This window comes from Saccopteryx leptura, chromosome 6 (assembly GCF_036850995.1).
Source record: "Saccopteryx leptura isolate mSacLep1 chromosome 6, mSacLep1_pri_phased_curated, whole genome shotgun sequence".
In the NCBI taxonomy this organism is placed as follows: Eukaryota; Metazoa; Chordata; class Mammalia; order Chiroptera; family Emballonuridae; genus Saccopteryx; species Saccopteryx leptura.
Window position 1 is genome coordinate 156,430,177 of NC_089508.1, and position 21,766 is coordinate 156,451,942.

The 21,766-nt window shown below is 39.9% G+C and overlaps 1 protein-coding gene across 2 annotated transcripts in view; it reads right to left on the reverse strand.

Moving 5' to 3' along the window:
* Positions 1–1,323: 1,323 nt before the first annotated feature.
* SAR1B (secretion associated Ras related GTPase 1B) overlaps positions 1,324–21,766 on the reverse strand; it is a 31,526-nt gene continuing 11,083 nt past the window's right edge. For both annotated transcript variants that reach the window (XM_066344198.1, XM_066344199.1), the window contains 6 exons: positions 19,818–19,893; positions 16,844–16,963; positions 12,650–12,715; positions 10,477–10,580; positions 9,307–9,438; positions 1,324–6,106 (listed from right to left, as the gene is read on the reverse strand). In XM_066344198.1, coding sequence (XP_066200295.1) covers positions 5,990–6,106; positions 9,307–9,438; positions 10,477–10,580; positions 12,650–12,715; positions 16,844–16,963; positions 19,818–19,875 — 597 coding nt within the window. In that variant the 5' untranslated portion in view covers positions 19,876–19,893 and the 3' untranslated portion in view covers positions 1,324–5,989. The remainder of the gene's footprint in view (positions 6,107–9,306; positions 9,439–10,476; positions 10,581–12,649; positions 12,716–16,843; positions 16,964–19,817; positions 19,894–21,766) is intronic.

Sequence of the window (21,766 nt, forward strand, 5' to 3'; positions counted from 1 at the left end):
GATCCTGGTTGGGCACATGTAGAGTCTGTCTCACTATCTCCCCTCCTTTCACTTAAAAAAATAAAGCTCTCCAGGGTATTCTGATGCATACTATATTCAAAGCTATAGAACCTTGATGTAAATAAAACTGGTTGCCTTGTTTATTTACTTATTTTTGTATTTTTCTGAAGTGAGAAGCAGGGAGGCAGAGAGACAGACTCTCGCATGCGCCTGACTGGGACCCACCCGGCATGCCCACCAGAGGGTGATGCTCTGCCCATCTAGGGTGTTGCTTCATTGCAATGGGAGCCATTCTAGTGCCTGAGGCAGAGGCCACGGAGCCATCCTCAGCGCCCTGGCCAACTTTGTTCTAATGGAGCCTTGACTGCAGGATGGGAAGAGAGAAACAGAGGAAGGAGAGGGGGAGGGGTGGAGAAGCAGATGGGCGCCTCTCCTGTGTGCCCTGGCTGGGAATCGAACCCGGGACTCCTGCATGCCAGGCCAATGCTCTACCACTGAGCCAACCGGCCAGGGCTGGTTGCCTTATTTTTCACATTTCAACAGAGTCAGCATGGTATAAGTCCTACTTCAGTTTGTCCATAGTTGTTTTCAGTCTTGTAAGGCGAATTAAGCCTTGGTACTTTGGCAGGTTTTTTTTTTTGGAATCCTTGTACAAAGGGAAAGTTCTATTATCTTCATGATTTCAAAGTCTAATGAGTAAAATGAAAATTACAATTGGGTGGTAAAAATGAAAATTGATACTAGAGTTTTTCAAAGACCAGGTTAGCATTTTATTTTCCTACTCCTGACAGTCAAGTTCATTGGGGTGAAGAGATAATAGAACAAAAATAACATACAAACACAATTCAGGAAACATTTAACCATCTATCTAGTTGTTCTTTGTAAAATACATAAATGTAAATAGATACATCTTTATATAAATTACATTTAATCTGTATACACTGTTAAACAATTGTTGAAATTCACACTTAAGATGCTAGTGCAAGCAGTGTACAAAAGTGCAAACAAGGTTAGTGCTGAAAACTTATCACCTCCTTACCACTTCAACATACTCTGCATTCAGCCAAACACTGAAGGCCTTGCCATGGAAAACATTTGGATCATGTATCAAGTCACTTGCCTACATTCACCCTGAGTGTGCGCGCCTCAGTATGGCTGCTGATAAGAGTTCGGGTTAGGGGCAGCAGCACCAGGGAATACAGAAACCCTTGGAGAGCCGGCCATTCTGGTATGAATCCTTACCCTTGATAATGAAAAAAATTCCAAAAGCAACTTGTACGTCAAAAACTGTAGAATTGTCACCTGCTTTTATACCCCTCCATATTTATTTATTTTACCTCCAAATTTTTGGAACTAAAACCTAACCTCCCTCCCCTATTTGAAATGTGTGAAGAATTCATCCACTCTAGTGCAGCTTTTCCAAAAATAATTCTGCGTAAAATCACACAAAAGCCTTTCCCATATCTGTCCTAAAATCTATTTGGGGTGGGGGCACTCCTGAAACAAAGTTGCCTTTGGATAAGTTTGCTTACTTGACATTGATTAAACGTGGTCAAAGCTCTCAATAATCAATCACTAGTATTAAATATATTAGCTACTCAATGTTCTAAATTATGAGGACAAAAATTAGTTGGTTCAGATCTGCATCTTTGAGATTGTAGATTCCCTTCATACTTGGAGATCTTTTTATCCACATGTGGGGCAGGGGCATGGTTGCAGGGTTCAGGCAGGAGTGGAGACTTGGTTTTAGCAAAATCCTGATCACTTTACACAGAGGCATAGTCCTGATTACAAGAGCTTGTTCTTTTTCTTTCTCTGGCTACAAAGCATGGATCTGTATTTCAGGACAGTGACAGAAATAACCAGAAGCATCAACATGTAGCTGTGAGAATTTAGCCCTTCATTGAAGATATATCATTTTTTGAATCATATTTGTAGCAAAATATTAAAGGCTTATAGAAAACCTTTAATTTCCTATTAAGGAATTTGTATTTGCTCATTTCTATTCTTCAAGCTTTCTTGATTTTTTGAAGCTTCACCAACTTTTACATATGTTTAAAATGATCCAAGCATTATCCTCTAAAGAAAATGAACACAAGATATTTTGAGAGACTTTCCTTTATATTAGCCATTCTCGGTGTATTATGGCCAAAGTTTATTTGGCAATAACTCCTTGCACACTTAGTCATATAAGTGACTACAACACTGAAATGCCACATTGAACCACATACCAAAAACAGTTTAGAAGATGTGAATCTTTCTCCTGAATCTCTCAAATCATGTCAGATTTCACAAGGGTGAACTTGTAAAAATGCTAGGTTTTGAATGTGGTTGATTGCCTGACCGGTGGTGGCACAGTAGATAGAACATTGACCTGGGATGCTGAGGTCCCAGGTTTGAGGGTCCAACGTTGCCAGCTTGAGCACAGGATCCTAGACATGATCCCAAGGTCACTGGCTTGAAGCCCAGGGTTGCTGGCTTGAGCAAGGGGTCACTGGCTCAGCTGGAGCCCCCCAGTCAAGGTACATACAAGAAACAATCAATGAACAACTAAAGTGACACAACTACGAGTTGATGCTTCTTATCTCTCTCCCTTCCTGCCTTTCTCACTCACCCTCTCTCTCAAAAAAAAAAATGTGATTGATCAAATCATTTTGCAGAAGGCAAGAAACACTATTATCACAACTATTAGCCTATTTTAATGACTTACAAGTAGTTCATGTACTGGAAAAACTATAGAGAATTGTGAGCCAGTTGAAAACTATGGTAAAGAAACAATGTTCTGCTTATTATGTTGTAAACCACAGTAAATTTATGTACACAGGCACACAAAACCAAAATTTAGATCTGTGCATGCAGTTAAATTTCTGTATCTTTGGCACTCAAAGAAACTGGGTGAACTAAGAAAGGTAGAGAATATATTTTTCATATATAAGTAGACCCCCATCTTATCCGTGGTTTCGCTTTCTGAGGTTTCAGCTACCAGTGGTCAATCATGGTCTAAAACTATTATATTGAAAATTCCAGAAATAAAAAAAGTCGTAAATTTTAAAATGCATGCCATTCTGTCTGGGTCTGTTCCACCTGGGACAAGAACCACCTTTGTCCAGTGTATCCGCTCCGTATACACTGCCTGCCTGTCAGTCACTTAGAAGCTGGCTCAACTATGTATCACAGTGCTTATGTTCAAGTAATCTTTATTTTATTTAATCATGACCCCAAAGCACAAGAGTAATGATGTCAGCATTCAGACATGCCAGAGAGAAGCCATAAAGTGCTTCCTTAAAGTGAAGAGATGTGTGTGTCCAGGAAAAAACATACTGTAGAGGGTTTGGTGCTATCTGCAGTTTCAGGAATCCCCTGGGGGCCTCGGAACTTACCTCCCATGGGTAAGGGGAGCCGCTGTACTTTAGGAAATGTTTATGCCCCGATTTAAAACATGGTATAGTCTCCATTCTAAAAATTCGCTGAGCTAAAGATAAACTGGAATCTAGCAGTTTGACCAGTTACACAAAAGTGTAATTAGGTTTAGGGGAAAGAAACCCTTTAGAAATATAAAAGTGGGCTAAGACTTAGTATTTTTAGTTTTAGAATTAAGATTTTAAAACACCTTTTGGACAGTGCTTGATTTATATAGGACCAAACCTTAACTTGTATACAAGAATGTTAACCATTACATTGTCATACGTCACAGGGGGAGGTACAGAATTCATCTATATCCCCAATAGGGCCATGTACCCTTAAAATACTCCACAGGTGCACACGCTGGCACAAGCAGACAGGATGTTCCCCCAGTGCTTCTGCTGTGTGTGTTCTCTTGAAACGGGCAGGGGCTCTGTGTGCTCTGGGGAGCTCTGAGCTAGCTGCCTGATGGTGATGGTGGGGACCCTGCAGGCCACGCCCCTGGGGCGGGACAGCGGGCTGCTGCCAGTGTAGCTGCTCTTCCAAAGGGCCGGGCCTTATGAAGTTTACATCATTGGGAAAATGTCCACAGTGACTTGGTTTCTTTGATCCCAGTGTCAGAGCTAGAATGACAATTCTGGATATTTTGATATTTTGTATCGAAAAGCATTTCCCCCCCTAGAGAAACCAACAAGCTTTTTCCTTTATACCAATGAGACAAATAATTAACTTTTCAAGTATCACAACAGATATTACAAAATATTTGAACTGAAGAATGATACCGTCAACAAGAGGCAGTTACTTTTAATAAGGCTTAGTTCTATTCAGTCAGGACATCAGAAGTGAGGACTTTAAACATATCTGGCAAAATAAACCAATAGGCTGAAATGTTATTTCCTACTTTTCCCATGGTGCGACTACATTTCTAAACATGGAGAAAGCTCTAAATTTTCGATGTGAAGGAAGCTGAAAGCGAAACAGAAGAGCCAGATTACTAAAACCAGATGGTATGCTAAGAAATGGCCTTGCTGGTTTAGCTCCCTGGTCGATCCTCCCGGCATCCGCGTCAGCCCTCATCTGCCGCCATGTGCTACATTACTGGTGCAAGGGCTACAGGAACGGATGTCAGCAATAGCTAGAGAAAACACTGATTTTATTAATAAAATTATTCTTGATGGAGCTGAAGTGATCTATTCTCAATGGTATTGGTTAAATATACTATAAAATCTTGGTTGATAACCAACAGAGAAATCTTAACTTGAGAGTCTTTAAAAATACATATTTGGCACTTGTCTTTCATCTTATTTTTACTAATTAGGGGAATCTCTTAATGGACATAACCACATGGCCAGCGTTATGTCTCAAAGTAAAAGCCTCTGAGCTGTAATGTAACAGCTGGCTGGGAGCAACTAAGAAAAAAGAAAGTTAAATACAAGCATTAATTTTCTTTCCAAGAAATGAAATATAACAAAGAATGCCTAAGGGCTTAGAGGACACGTCTCCCTGACAAGGAGGCAGAGGGGGCTCTTCTTTCTCAGGTCCGAAGGCTCCGCAATGAACTACAAAGGACCCTGCTTGTCACTTGCCCAGGAAGTGCTATTCAGTACAAAGAGACGGGGGAGTAACTAAATGCGGGGAGACTGGTGCCTGTCACTACATTTGTTGACAAGGCAGATTACCAAGCCAGGCACCAGTAGGAATGGCGCACTTTGGAATTAGACAACTGGAATGGAGCTACAGGGGTCTTGTAAACCCAAAACTAGCCTAGTGTTGTACCACAAGATGTGTTTTTCTTCAGAAGGCGAATCCCACAGGGACCCAATCAGCACTGATAATGGTACTGTTATTGATAAAAAATACAGGATTCAGAGATAAATGTGGTATAAGGTATACCAAGCACAACCTGTCTCATGATAAATCCAAAAGTCTCTGGGGATTGAAACATTATTCTAAATATTCTGAAGCAATTTTCTTTCCTAACAACCACCTCTTATATATAATATACATATTCAAAGTTTCAGAGCATACTAGCTAAATAAGACACATTAAAATGAAACATTTGTCCAACAAAGATGCCAAAACACAAAGGTCTGTTTTATTGCATGACGTTTGCATAAGAAAAAATATTGAAACCTGTAAGGCATCATGCAATCATCAATAAGCTAATTATTAACTGTACACTTAAGATAGGTGGACATATCTAAAATTTAAAAACTAGTTCCAAAAAGTACATAAAAATTTTAACATGATGAGCTTTTAATTTTGGTTTATATTTGTACTTTCATATTGTTAAAAGTGCTTCAAATGTACTGCTGCAAAGCTGCTCTTTATAAATGGTGCTGGGGGTCATGTCAGATTACAAACTGTAAAAACTAATTATCTTTATGGAATTAGAAAGTTAACATTGTGATATTCAAACTTACTTGAATCAGTTCAATTCTCACTCAAATTAAGTTGATATAATATTAATCTAAAAAATATCTGTTTTCTAAACAACAAAAGTCTATTGAATTCAAGTTACGCATGTTCAGCAATCAAATCTCTGAGTAGGCCTGAGTGGCGAGAGCTGGACCCAAGGCAGCTGGTGTTAATCTATGTACTGCGCCATCCAGCGGAAGCCTTCCCCGTAACCTTGCCTTTTGAGCACACTGCACATGAAGACTTCTAAGGGCCGGGCATTCAACTCTTTCAGAGATACATTGCCCTGGAAGAGAAGACAAACATGCTGGATGACCCCTTTGTGAAATAAAAGCTCCACTCCCCCACAGAACTGCAGCTTATACAATATATCTTAGAACAAAAGGTGACTGTGATCCAGCCATGCTGGCATCTGGGTCCTCTAAACACAGCCCCCTCTTCTGTGTCCCACCTCAGGGCAGAATGGGGACGAAGTGGCTTACGAGGCACTCAGGAACAGAAATAATTTTGGACTGACTTAGAAAAAATTCAGGTTACTCAAACTGGCTTCACAAATATTAAGCATGAGTACTCTCTGAGTAGGTTTATGACTAAACAAGGCATTTCCTAAAATTAATATGGAATTGAGTTATTAAAAAGAAGACAGACCCTGACCTGTGGTAGTGCAGTGGATCGAGTATCGATTTGGAATGCTGAAGTCGCTGATTCAAAACCCTGGGCTTGCCCCGTCAAGGCACATATGAGAAGCAACTATTATGAGTTGATGATTCCTTCTCCTCCCCTCTTTCTGTCTGTCTCTCCTCTCTCTAAAATCAATAAATAAAATCTTAAAAAAAAAAAAAAGATAGAAGGAGACTCAAGTCTACATTGTGTAACATAAGAGTTTCCTTCCATCAGCTGCAGTATTTCTATAACCTGAATATATGTAAACCAAGGAAATTTTGTTTGTAAACTTTGGTAATTTTTTTTTCATTTTTTTTTTTTTTAGCAAGAGAGAAGTGGAGCATCAACTCATAGGTGCGTCACTTTAGTTGTTCATTGATTGCTTTCTCATATGCACCTTGACCAGAGAAGGGGCTCCAGCAGGAGCCTGTGACCCCTTGCTCAAGCCAGCGACCTCAGGCTTCAAGCCAGTGACCATGGGGTCATGTCTATGATCCCACGCTCAAGCCAGATGAGCACATGCTCAAGCCGGTGACCTCAGGGTTTTGAACCTGGGTCCTCCACGTCCCAGTCCTATGCTCTATCCACTGTACCACCACCTGGTCAGGCTCAATATATATAAGGTCTACCGGAAAGTTCTGTCCGTTTCTATCACAAGTTTCGACACGTAAGCACATGTTTATTTGGCGCATGTGTGCCTCTCTATTTTTATCACTTAATGTATACATACTGATGTAGCAAATTAACTAAAACAAAGTTGATTCACATTAGTCTTATGTGTGAAGCGATAGTGTACCCATAGCTACTGATAAAGTTCATTTACGCCACTGTAATTTTTACGAATTTCAACAAGGAAGAAATGCTATAGAAGCATGTCTGTCGCATCCACCATATTCCCCGGACTTAGCACCCTCTGACTATCACTTGTTTTTGTCCTTACAAAACTTTTTGAAGGGCAAAAAATTCAAAAATGAAGAAGATATCAAACAAGCACTGGTTCAATTTTTCACATCAAAAGATAAAACATTTTTCAAAAATGGGATATATAAATTGCGCTCACGCTGGCAAGAAATCATTAATAATAATGGCAATTATATTATTTAATAAAGTTTATTGACAGTAAGAAAACTTTCCGGTAGACCTTATATATTTTTTAGAGAGAGGAGAGAGCGAGAGAAAGAGAGAAAGGCCGGGGAATAGAGGGAAGCATCAACTCGCAGTAGTTGCTGCTTGTATGTACGCTGACCAGGCAAGCCTGGGGCTTCGAACCAGCAACCTCAGCATTCCGGGTTGATGCTTTATAACCACTGAGCCACCACAAGCAGTTAAGTCACAGGCAGTTAAGTCAACATTGTTATACCTTACATTGTGATCACCCCACTAATTCTAGATAGTCATGTCACCATGCAAACGTATCACAATATTATTGACTCAATTCCCCATCACCTTTTTACTCACCCACCTCATCTCCCACCCCTTGGACAACCATCCCTTTGGTGTCTGTTTCTCTGAGTCTGTTTCTGCTTTATGTTTAAGGTTCCACATTATAAATGAATCCATATGGTATTTATATTTTTCTGTCTGACTTATCTCACTTAGAATGTCTTCTAGGTTCATCCATATTGTTGCAAATGGCAAAACTTATTGTTTATTACTGGATACTACACACTAACATCTCCTTTATCCACTCATGTACTGATGGACACCTGAGCTGCTTCTGTATCTTGGCTGTTATAAGCAATGCTACAACACACAATAGAGATGTATATATCTTTTTGAATTAGTGTTTTTGAGTTCTTCAGATAAATACCCAGATGCAGAATCGCTGGATCATATTGTTCTATTTTTAGCTTTTTGAGGAATATCTATACTATCTTCCACAGTGGCTGTACCAATATACAATCCCAACCAACAGTGCCCAAAGGTTCCCTTTTCTTTACAGCCTTGCCAACACATGTTATTTAACTTAAAAACATATAGCCCTGGCCGGTTGGCTCAGTGGTAGAGCGTCGGCCTGGCGTGCAGAAGTCCCAGGTTCGATTCCCGGCCAGGGCACACAGGAAAAGCACCCATCTGCTTCTCCACCCCTCCCCCTCTCCTTCCTCTCTCTCTCTCTTCCCCTCCCGCAGCCAAGGCTCCATTGGAGCAAAGATGGCCCGGGCGCTGGGGATGACTCCTTGGCTTCTGCCCCAGACGCTAGAGTGGCTCTGGTCGCGGCAGAGCGACGCCCAGGAGGGGCAGAGCATCGCCCCCTGGTGGGCAGAGCGTCGTCCCCTGGTGGGCGTGCCGGGTGGATCCCGGTCGGGCGCATGCGGGAGTCTGTCTGTCTCTCCCCATTTCTAGCTTCAGAAAAATACAAAATAAATAAATAAATATATATATATATATGTTTTTAATTTATTTATTCATTTTAAAGAGAGAGAAAGGGAAAGAGAGGGAGACAGAAACATTGGAAACATTGATCTGTTCCTGTATATGTCCTGACCAGGGATGGAACTCACAACCGCTGGACGATGCTCTAGCCAATTGAGCTATCTGGCCAGGGCTACTTGTTAACTTTTGGTAACAGCCATTCAGACAGGTGTCTGGTGTGGTTTTGATTTGCATTTCTCTAATTGATGTATAAATGATAGTTTTTTTTTTAAAAAAAGGAAAGATAATGGGCTTGTGTAGTTGGATTTTAGTAATGTAAAATGACATTTTGTTGTACACATGAAAGTAATATGTTATGTATTATACCTAAATTTAAAAAAAAATCAGAAGATAAAAATGTACTGTTAAATGAAATATTCACGCTTGTCAAACAAGTTGTTTTTTTTTTACCTTTCCTGTTGTCTGACCATATAAACCAAACATCTCTCGTAACCTCTCTTCACTGATGGCTTCAGGTCTGTCAATCTTATTCCCAAAAATCAGTATAGGCACATTAGCAATGGTTTCATCTGTCATCAGTGACTGAAAAAAAATCAAAACAAAAAGAAGCACAAGATGTCAATAAGAAACCATCTGAAGGGCTTATGTTTACAAGATACCAAATGGGTATCTTGTAATTCATTCTCTATCATAAAATGTCAGTTTTGCCAACTTTCTTTGTCAAGCTTTTCCTTAAAGTGAGCTCAATGAATCCATCAGCCCAATTCTTATGTCTCCCTAAGGCTCCTTCTGTAGCTGTTCACACTGCTTGCTCTGTGACTCAGTGAGGTACAGTGACCAAAGCCAACACCTTGAAAACAGGCAGACTGGTTTCACTTCTTGTTCTGCTGCTTCCGAGCTGTGAGATCTTGGACAAATAGGTCTCACTGAAGTTCAAAGAGAATCTGGAGTAGTAGCACCTACCTTATGAAGTTGATATGAGAATTAAATGAGGTAATATGCATAGCGTGTGGCATAAAGTAGGAACTTAGGAATTCCTTCACCCTGTTTCATAACCACCGAACCTACCTGGACTTTTACACATAAGTAAGCATTTTTTCACCTATTCTGGGCAGAGGCATCGGCAGGCCAGCCTTCAGTTAAATCATGGACCTGCTCTCTGTGGCTCAAAATCTAGTGCTGGCCTTGCCTGCCACTCCTGTGCCCCTTTGAGAAGCATCTGATCTAGATGAAGTGAGGGGAAGTAGCTACACATGGCCTTGCTCATTCCTGGGAGTGGTGACAAAGATAGTATGTTATATCACTTCTAGGTTCTGGCCAAGTCCTTAAGAAACTGGCATCTGAGGATGACCAGGGGCTCAAGACCAAGCCACTCTAGGAATGTAGCAGACATGAATATCTTACAAGGGCACACTGCACAGAGTGAGCTCTAGTTTTCAGGAAAGAAGTCTACATTAGTACTTCTTCAACAGCTACTCCTTCTGCATTCTAAGTAATCACTGAGCTCCACAAATTGCCAGGAGTTGCATCAGAGCCTATACTCTGATACCTAGATCTCCAACCTATTTCCTCAGGCTTACTAGTAATCCAACTATGTTTAGTTTTAATTATTTAACTTACATTAAGTTCTTCTTTTGATTCTAACAGCCTTTCATGGTCTGCACAATCCACCAGAAATACAATGCCATTGATAGCAGGAAGGTAGTTTTTCCACACTCTTCGAGCTAACAAAAACAATCAGGAGTTAGATTTTATTTGCTGGTCAAACCTAGCAGATGGTTTGATGGAAAGTCCAATAAGATACCAAGTGTACTTATCCCTTAGCTGCTGCTGTTTCACTATATTCTCGTTAATCTTTACCCGGTGTTGCCAAAATCTTTCCAGAAAACAAAGCTTTGGGCTTTCCTTGATTGTGGGCAAGTCAATATTTTACTCTGCCCCCATGTTCCTATGTTAGAAGTAGAAAGACTTCATATCTGCTACCAATGGACATGATGCTTGTTAAGTTCACTGGACAACTGCTACTATTTTCACATGCAGTATTCATTTTTTGACATTTCTAGTTTATTAGTTTTTTGTTTTTGTTTTTTAGCCAGTAGTAAATTTGGAGTCAGTGGCAAAAGGATATTAGTACCAGGTACAAACTGAAGTTAAAATAATAAAAGCAAACTGTTCTACTCGTATCAGAAATAAACTAAAGTCTCTAAAACCATTAGGATAATTTTATTCATGACATTTTTTTCTAGAGAAAATAATTTTTGGAGTATCCCAGAGGAAAATACCTTTTTTCTCTGACTTCAGTTTTATGACATATCTTAAAAACAATGTAGAAATGAAGTCTCATATGAGCTCCATTAGGTTCCAATTCCCTCTAATAATTATATTCCAGAAATTACTTTGTGAATTTCAAACAATTACTATATGTCTCAAATGTGCTTTTACTAGCTACAACTATAAAACCTTTTCAACTATTTGTCATATGAGGTTTTTAGAATGTCCAAAAACTTTTATTTTTTTTTGTGAGAGGAGGGGAGACAGTGAGACAGACTCCTGATTGAACCTCAACTAGGATCCAGCAGGCAACCCATCTTAGGCTGATGCTAGAGTACTGAGCTATTTTTAGTGCCTGAGGCTGATGTGCTCTAACAGAGCTATCCTCAGCACCCAAGGCCATGCTCAAACCAATCGAGTCACTGGCTATGAGAACAGAAAAGGAAAAGAAGGGGGAGAAGAAAGAGGGAGAAGGAGATGGTCACTTCTCCTGTGTGCCTTGACTGGAAATCGAACCTGGGACATCCATACGCCAGGCTATCTATTGAGCCACTGACTAGAGGCTGTAGTCTCCCTTTCTTTTTTTTTTTCAAAGATTTTTAAAATTTATTTTAGAGAGAGAGGACAAGTGTGGGGTAACAGGAAGCATCAACTCCCATATGTGCCTTGACCGGGCAAGCCCAGGGTTTCGAACCAGCAACCTTAACATTCCAGGTAGACACTTTATCCACTGAGCCACCACAGGTCAGGCTGTATTATTCTTTATTTATGAATTATTATGCTCTGGGTACTGCCAAGTTCTTTTGGGGATATAAAAAATAAACAGAAAAAAAAAGAACAGGATTTTAGTCCCAGAAACTTTAGGAGAGGAGAGAAGGCAGTCTTTCAAAACTGCAGACATGTGAACAATTGCACTACGTGCTGTGGAAGCACATTTGAGAGCACTCCCAGCTGGAAACATCTCCTCGGGGAAGGTGGCAGTGTTCACCCTGGGCCCTAGAGGGGTCACTCATGTGATATGGGGATAGCATGAGCAAAAACACAGAGGGGGGAGAACACCAAATGGGCATGGCTTGGTTAGAATAGAAAATGGGAAGGGAAATAGTGGGAAATAAAGACTTGAAAAGTAAAATGGAATCAGATCAAAGGAACCCTAAATGCCAGGTCAATGAGTTTGGCCTTTAATTTGTAGGTAGAGTTAGCCACTGGGTTTTTTTTATACAGAACAGTAACATTCACAACATGACAGTAACAACAAGTGAGAGGTGGATTAGGGCAGAGAGAGAATGGAGGATCAATTTTACTCATTTGCTTTACCACCAAAAGCAATTCAGACTTAAATTGCCCAGGAGAAGCATGAAAACACCCTTTGCCTTTAAAGCATTTAGCTGGGAGTAATAATTCCTGAATTTAAAGTCTACTCTGGCCCTCCTTGAGTAGAATGAGATTTTGTGCTTGGAACATAATGGTCATTTTTTTATTAAATTAAAATAAAGCTATGGTAAGAGTAACAGAATCTTACCTTGAACGTGGCCTCCCAGATCAAAAGTTGTAAAGGTCATGCCAGCAATGGTTAGTTCTTCTGAAGCTAAATAATAAAATATTTTACAACATGAAAATCAGAAATCCATTCATGATATATATTGTTACTTAGTATTTGATTTACTTTAACTACAAATAGATCAAACATTTAGAAACTGATAAAAGAATTCTTCACTGTAATCAGATATACTCTAAGACATATCAATGCTATAACACAAGTCATGGTACTGCTCAACTCCAGTCTTTACTACCCAGCACCACAAACCCATCACTTATTTTTCCCTTTCTATTTCTCTTGCTGAAAATGTTAATCCATTCAGACAATTATTTTTTTGTGTGAACAATCTAATAATTTTTCCTGTGAATTAGCTTAAATGACACAGGCAGAATAAATAATTTTGTCTTGTGGCTGTCAAATTTTACAAGTGAGTCTTTAATGACAAGCAATTATCATAAAAAAATTTTGGCTATTATTTCTTCAAATATTTTTTCTGTTCCCTACCTCCCTCCAATTCTGGGACTTCAATTGTAGGTCTGCTAGATCAGTGGTCCCCAACCCCCGGGCCACGGACCAGTACCAGTCCATGGGCCATTTGGTACCGGTCTGCGGAGAAAGAATAAATAACTTGCATTATTTCAATTTTATTTATATTTAAGTCTGAATGATGTTTTATTTTTAAAAAATGACCAGATTCCCTCTGTTACATCCGTCTAAGACTCACTCTTGACGCTTGACTCAGTCACGTGATACATTTATCTGTCCCACCCTAAAGGCCGGTCAGTGAAAATATTTTCTGACATTAAACTGGTCCGTGGCCCAAAAAAGGTTGGGGACCACTGTGCTAGATGGCTTGACAGTATCCCATAAGTCACTGAGGCTCTGTTTATTTTCTTTCTCAGTCATATTTTCCTTCTGTGCCACATTTTATAGTTCCTGTTGCATTGACTTAAGTTCACTGATCTTTCCTTCTACAGTACCAGCACTGTCTAATTTGCTATTAATCCTATCCAATGAAAACTTCATTTCAGATATTCTATTGGGTTCTTTTATATCTTCCATTTCTCTCATTATGCTCATGTTTTCCTTAAACCCTTGAGCATATTCATAACAGCTGTTTTTAACTTTCTATTTGCCAATTCCATCATCATTGTCATTTTTGGTTCTATTTCTAATGATTGATTTTCCTCCTAGTTATGGATTACACTTTCCTGCTTCTTTGCATGTCCAGTAATTTTTTGACTGGGTGGTAGATTTTGTTGTATACTTTTGAAGACTTTGTTCTGGCAGGCAGTTCAACTTTTTTCTGGCAGGCAGTTAAACTGATTGCATATCAGTTTTTAAGTTTTGTTAGGACAGATCTAAAGAGGCTTTACTCTGAGGCTACTATAACCCATTACTAAGGTCTAAGCCTTTTGGAGCTTCTATCAAATAAATACCCTGTATACTCAACCAGATCTCTCCATTCTGGCTGATGGGAACATGAATGATTCCCAGTGGTTAACACGCCGCTACAATCTTCTCTAGAAGCTGTTCTTTGAGTGGCCATGTGGAGTTTTACCCTGTGCAGGCACAGATTAGTATTCAGCCACAACCATTTCTGGAGCTCATTCTCTGCAGAGCTCCTTCCTCTCTACTATTCTTACGCAGCAAATTCTAGTCACTTCTGCCTCTCCAAACCTGTTCTCTGTCTCCTCAACTCAGCAAGGCTCCTATGATAAAGCCTGAATAAAGAAGGGTTTGTGGCCCTGGCCGGTTGGCTCAGTGGTAGAGCGTCGGCCTGGCGTGCAGAAGTCCCGGGTTCAATTCCCGGCCAGGGCACACAGGAGAAGCGCCCATCTGCTTCTCCACCCCTCCCCCTCTCCTTCCTCTCTGTCTCTCTCTTCCCCTCCCGCAGCGAGGCTCTATTGGAGCAAAGATGGCCCAGGCGCTGGGGATGGCTCCTTGGCCTCTGCCCCAGGCGCTAGAGTGGCTCTGGTCGCAACAGAGCGACGCCCCCTGGTGGGCAGAGCGTCGCCCCCTGGTGGGCATGCCGGGTGGATCCCGGTCGGGCGCATGCGGGAGTCTGACTGTCTCTCCCTGTTTCCAGCTTCAGAAAAATACAAAAAAAAAAAAAAAAATTCTGTACATAGCCCTGGCCAGGTAGCTCAGTTAGTTAGAGCTTCATCCAGATACACCAAGATTGTGGCTTTGATCCTGGTCAGGCACATACAAAAATCAAACAATGAATGTATGAATAGGTGGAACAAATCAATATTTCTCTTCCTTTCTTTCTCTCTCTCTTTCTAAAGGTTCTCTAAAATCAATCAGTAAATAAAATTTAAAAGTAAAATAAAAATACTCTATACACAGTGTCAACTGAATAATTAATGAAATTTGTGGTCAAAGTGTGTTCCTTTCCATAAGGAAAAGACAGTGCTTGAGTGCTTGAATGTAACTGGCAAACTATCTCTATGGTTATACTCCCTGCCTTATTAAAGAAATCCCAGTTTATTTAATTAAGACACGACACTGTGAACATCCCAGGAAGTTTCTTCTAGCCCCTTCCCAGTCAATCCCCACCTCCACTCCCAGAAACAACTACTGATCTGAATTCTATCACCACAGCCTAGTTGTGCCTGCTCTAGAATTTCATATAAATGGTATTATACACTATGTCATTTTTTTGTGACCAGCTTTTTCCATGCAGTATAATATGCATCAGTATGCATCAGCATTTTATTCCCCTTTCTTGAGTAAAATTCCATTGTTTACCCATTCTTTTTTTGATGAACATCTGAGCTGTTTCCAGTTTTTGGCTATTACAAATTAAGCTAGTATAAACATTCTTGTACAAGAATTTTGGTGGATATGTTTACATTTCTCTTAAATAAATACCTAGTAGTGGAACTGCCAGATCTTAGGGTAGATAGATGTCACTTTTTTCACATACGCTTGTGATTAACTGAAAAGTAGAAACTGAAATGACTATACGCTACAGGAAGACTGAGATAGCAACTTTTCGTGCCATTGCATTTACTCCCAGTGCTTCCAGTGTCTGACATACAGTAGGTGCTCAATGTTTGTTGAGTAGATGAGAGAGAGCAACATCAAAAAATTTATAAAATGACTTACACCTAATATAAGACCAACTCTGTAGTCTCTTCCAATTCTGCTGTTTTTGCAGACAATTTTATAAACACAATTTCACCACGATCATTTTTTCTTTAACAGTATTGTTCTTGTATCAGAATCTTATCTGCCAAGCCCCACTCTCTTCTCCTAATATAAAAAAAGATTTATCAATTTTATAAAATCTTCCTTTGACAACTTCACTAATAATTTTACAAATAAAATGGTGCTTTTTCTTCTGTTCTCCTTCCTTGTTCTTGATTATTTACTGAACTAGCTAACTATCATATTATCTACTTTTTGGTCCAGTCCTCCATTTTATACTCATTCTTAAGGCCACATTCTCTATTTCATATCAATCTCTGTCAATTGTCTTTAAATTCTGTGTCTACTTGACTCATAGTCTTTCAACAGTAAAAGTGAGGTTCCAGTTATTTATAAGTTAGGCTTCTTTGTAATAACTTTGTCACTTTACCTTTACTTTCTTAAAAAGAGTGGTATGTATTAAGTCATTGTCTTTCAGGTAGTCTGTCTTAAAGAAAGCACAGTTAATTATTTTAAAACTTTACTAAAGTGTTATCAGTGCATGACTATAATTCTATGGTCTTTATATTAGATATTGTTGAGGTTGTTAGGACTAGAAAAATAACTGGTTGAAATAATTGAAATAAATTGAAAGACCAGCAAAGGATGTAGAAGAGTGTATTCTGTCCACTGAGTAATGATTAAAATAGCACAATTTGAAAGTTTGAAAGAAACTTATATATGTAAACAAGGTTATGGTGAATTATATAGCCTAAGTAATATCTGGTTGGATAGAACTTAATCATATCATAATCCCTGAGACAATAACTTTTTAATTCCTCTAGCTGAAGAAGGGTGTACTAACTGATAAGAAGATATGAGTATTATTTAAAGACCTAAATATGCTCCCTGGGATTTGGGTCAAATCACCTGATAATATTTTATCCACCAAAAAAAACCCCAAAACAAAATAACACTAGTCAATGCCTATGAATCGTTATCACTTGATGAAGTACTAGCACTTATGGGGAATATACTTACTGGGATGTAATGTTGGGACATGTTGTCCAAGTCTGTCATCTTTTAGCATGTGTAGCAATGTGGTTTTTCCTGCATTATCCAATCCAAGAAATACCAATTTGCCAGTTTTCTTATATAATCCTGTAGAAAGAGCTGTGATTAGTCAAAATGGTATCTGACACAGATTATCCAAATAAAATGACCTTCAATAAAACTATAATATATTAACAGTTATTTAGATACTTTTCCTAATTACTCTAGATTTTTGATAAAGAAACACCTATTAACCTTTTGAACTTCTAAGACTTTATAAATTGGTCTGAATAAGCTTGGATTTCTAACCTATTTTTAGGTTTGTTTTAATTTTTTTTTTTTTTTTTTGTATTTTTCTGAAGCTGGAAACGGGGAGAGACAGTCAGACAGACTCCCGCATGTGCCCGACCGGGATCCACCCGGCACACCCACCAGGGGCGAGGCTCTGCCCACCAGGGGGCAATGCTCTGCCCCTCTGGGGTGCCGCGACCAGAGCCACTCTGCGCCTGGGGCAGAGGCCAAGGAGCCATCCCCAGCACCCAGGCCATCTTTGCTCCAATGGAGCCTTGGCTGCGAGAGGGGAAGAGAGAGACAGAGAGGAAGGAGGGGGGGGGTGGAGAAGCAAATGGGCGCTTCTCCTGTGTGCCCTGGCCGGGAATCGAACCCGGGTCCCCCGCACGCCAGGCCGACGTTCTACCGCTGAGCCAACCGGCCAGGGCCAAATTTTATTTATTGATTTCCATGCGAGAGGAAAGGTGAGAAAGAGAGAGACAGGAACATCAGTCTGTTCCTGTTTGTTCCTTGTCAGGGAATCAAACCAGCAACCTTTGTGCTTCAGGACAATGCTGGAACCAACTGAGCTATCTGGCCAGGACTGCCTATTTTTAGTTTTGAAGAGCTATTTTAAATCTATTTACGATTTGGGAATTCAAATCATAGTAAAACTAAACTTTGCCCCATCAATGAATGTGTTATCTAAACTTATCCACAATGCCAAAAAGCTGTCCCTTTGACAATTCTGGGGTATATATATATGTCCTCTACTAAAAAAACACTCAGAAAATAGTTGAAATCATGTATTTATGAAGCTAGACCAAAAGAGAGATTAAAGAAAACTTAATGGATATAAATATGTTTGTTTGTTTTTTTAATTTTTTTTTTATTTATTCATTTTAGAGGGGAGAGGGAGAGACAGAGAGAGAGAAAGAGGAGAGACAGAGAGAGAGAAGGGGGGAGGAGCTGGCAGCATCAACTCCCATATGTGCCTTGACCAGGCAAGCCCAGGGTTTCGAACCGGCGACCTCAGCATTTCCAGGTCGACGCTTTATCCACTGCGCCACCACAGGTCAGGCTATAAATAAGTATTTTTGACAATAAAAATTACAGTGACTTTTTCAGTAAAAGTTTAGGTCATGGTCAAATTTCCCTAAGAATAGGGTTAAACAAGTCACAGGATTGCATAAAACTAAGCAACAATAAAAACATAAAATTTTAGGCCCTGGCCAGTTGGCTCAGTGGTAGAGCTTCAGCCTGGCGTGCAGGAGTCCTGGGTTCGATTCCCGGCCAGGGCACACAGGAGAGGTGCCCATCTGCTTCTCCACCCCTCCCCCTCTCCTTCCTCTCTGTCTCTCTCTTCCCCTCCTGCAGCCAAGGCTCCATTGGAGCAAAGATGGCCTGGGCGCTGGGGATGGCTCCATGGCCTCTGCCTCAGGCGCTAGAGTGGCTCTGGTCGCAACAGAGCAATGCCCCAGATGGGCAGAGCATCACCCCCTGGTGCGCATGCCAGATGGATCCCGATCGGGCGCATGCAGGAGTCTGTCTGACTGCCTCCCCGTTTCCAGCTTCAGAAAAATACAAAAAAAAAAAAAACAAGAAAAAAAAAAACATATAATTTTAGATGTATCAACCAAGCATTGATAAAGTGATACAAAAACACTGACAAAGTGACCTGGCCAGAGCTCTTTTAGTATTATTTATTAATCATTTGCCAAATGAAGAACTATAAACCTACTTCTGATCCACTATAATATTAACTACTATTATATACTTTTATGATATAAAAGTTTATATAAAGTATTATATAAAAGTTTCAATAGTTTTATTATACAAAACTATTATTTTATATAATATTCTTATTAACTACTTTAAGAAGTAGGAATTATTATTTTATAGATAAAAAAACTAAGGCTAACATGAAGAAAGTAATTTGCCCAAGATTATATAATTTATAAAAGATACAATGAGCCCTGGCTGGTTGTTGGTTAGAGCGTCCTCCTGATACACCAAGGTTGCAGGTTTGATCCCTGGTCAGGGCACATACAAGAATCAATCAATGAATGCATAAATAAGTGGAATAACAAATTGATATTTCTCTCTCTCTCCTCCCTTTCTCTCTCTCTAAAATCAATCAATTTTTTTTAAGTAAGTGAGAGGGAGGGAGACAGATAGATATGCATGCATCCCGACCAGAATCCACCTGGCAAGCCCCCTATGGGGCAATGCTCCGTCCATCTGGAGCCACTGCTCCATTGCTCAGCAACCAAGCTATTTTAGCACCTGGAGCAAGGCCATGGAGCCATCCTCAGCGCCCAGGGTCAACTTATTCCAATCAAGCCATGGCTGCAGGAGGAAAAGAGAGAGATAGAGAGAAAGAAGGGAGAGGGGGAGCAGTGGAGAAGCAGAGAGTCACTTCTCCTGTGTGCCTTGACCAGGAATTGAACCTGGGACTTCCACACACTGGGCCGATGCTCTACTGCTGAGCTAACTGGCCAGGGTCAATAAATAAATTTTTAAAAGTTAAAAAAATTTTTTAATTAGAAAGATGATAGGATGAGTCATTAAACATGATTGTATAATTTCAAAACCCATACTTGTAACTACTGGGTATATAAAAGGACGCTCTAGACAAATATGCACTTTTATGTAAATAGGCTTAAATGGGTAACAACAGGGCCAACATTACCTAAAAACTGTAGCACACTGCTGAAACCACTGTAAATCCAGTCAAATATGAAGGACATATCCAAATCTTACAGGGTCTAGAAAAAAAAGCGTTTTAAATTTAGTTGTCAACATTAAACATCAATATACATTAAATATCAACAACATTAATCAACTGAGTAAATACCCATTAACAGCCTTACTAACAAAGAATTAAAACACTTATTTAGATTGGTCTAACCTGATCTATACTGATGTATAAAAAACAAAATACCATTAAAATACCAAGTAGAGACCATTTTTTGCCCATCAGAGTAACCAACATGAAAAGAAATTATAGCCCGTGGTGGTGCAGTGGATAGCACGTCAACCTGGAACACTGAGGTAGCTGGTTCGAAGCCCTGGGCTTGCCTGGTCAAGGCAAATACGAGAAGCAAGTACTATGAGTTGATGCTTCCTGCTCCTCCCACCTTTTGCCTTTCTCTCTCTCCCTCCCTCCTCTCCCTAAAATCAATAAAGTGAAATCTTTAAAAAAATAATATGGAATAAAATGAAAAATATATATATACTAGCTAGCACTAGAAAAGGAGTGGTAAAAGAAGCATTGTTTTTGGCAATAATACATGTTGATACATGTTCTACTTTTAGAAATTATCCTAAATATGGAAAAGTTATATATATAAAGATATGCATCAAAATGTTACAAAAAAATTTAGAAAAAAATCTTTGTTCAGATTAAATTAATTAGTATTTATGACCTACGGAATATTTACCAAAACGATGGAGTGGGAGGAGGACTATCAGGAAGAAGAGAAAGAGAAGAAAGTTTATGATAATAAAATGTCTCAAAATCTGATTAAACCTAATGGAATACAAACCTTTTTCTATTTATTTTGGAGCAGTTGGTACCAGGTGATAAATTTATAGGATTATCTATTTACATTTTTCATTTTTTTTAAAGATTTATTTTACTGATTTGAGAGAGAGGGAGACAGAAACATCAGTCTGTTTCTGTGTGTGTCCTGACCAGGGATCAAACCGGCAACCTTTGCAAATTAGGACAATGCTCTAACCAACCAAGCTATCCAGAGCTGTATTTTTCACATTCCAATCATATCACTGAATATTAAAAAAAAAATCTTAAATCACAGTAGAAAATGCAGTGTAGTTCAGCATTTAATTGACATGTGCTTGATAAAGTGTTAATATGAAAATTAAAAGAAGCCCCTTGAGAAAAGAAAGATCACATATTTGTATATAAAAATATACTTTCAGATCAATAAAGTTCATTTTCTAGAGCTGAACAAAAATAACCCAGGCCCAAAACTTGAGCCAAACCCAAAAAGTTTAAAGGGTTGTGCTACCTTTGACATTCTTTGGACAAAATATGACACATAATACTGCCTTTTTTTTTTTTTTTTTTTGCATTTTTCTGAAGCTGGAAACGGGAGTCAGTCAGACAGACTCCCGCATGTGCTCAACCGGGATCCACCCAGCATGCCCACTAGGGGGCGATGCTTTGCCCCTCTGGGGGGCCACTCTGTTGCATCCAGAGCCATCCCAGCGCCTGAGGCAGAGGCCACAGAGCCATCCTCAGTGCCCGGCCCATCTTTGCTCCAATGGAGCCTTGGCTGCGGGAGGGGAAGACAGAGACAGAGAGGAAAGAGAGGGGGAGGGGTGGAGAAGCAGATGGGCACTTCTACTGTGTGCCCTGGCCGGGAATCGAACCCAGGACTCCTGCACGCCAGGCCGACGCTCTACCACTGAGCCAACCGGCCAGGGCCAATACTGCTTTCTTTAACCATCTCTTACTTCATGGGCTGCCAAGTTTGATGCACGTGGAGCCACCAAACTCAGAACTCCTCGAGGAAAGATGTTAAGGGACCACCTTGCCTTGAGAGAAAAGAGCCTGCCTCCAATTTGTATAAGGCCTAGCAGTTTTCCTAGATTCCCTGGAGCCTAGCAACAGTT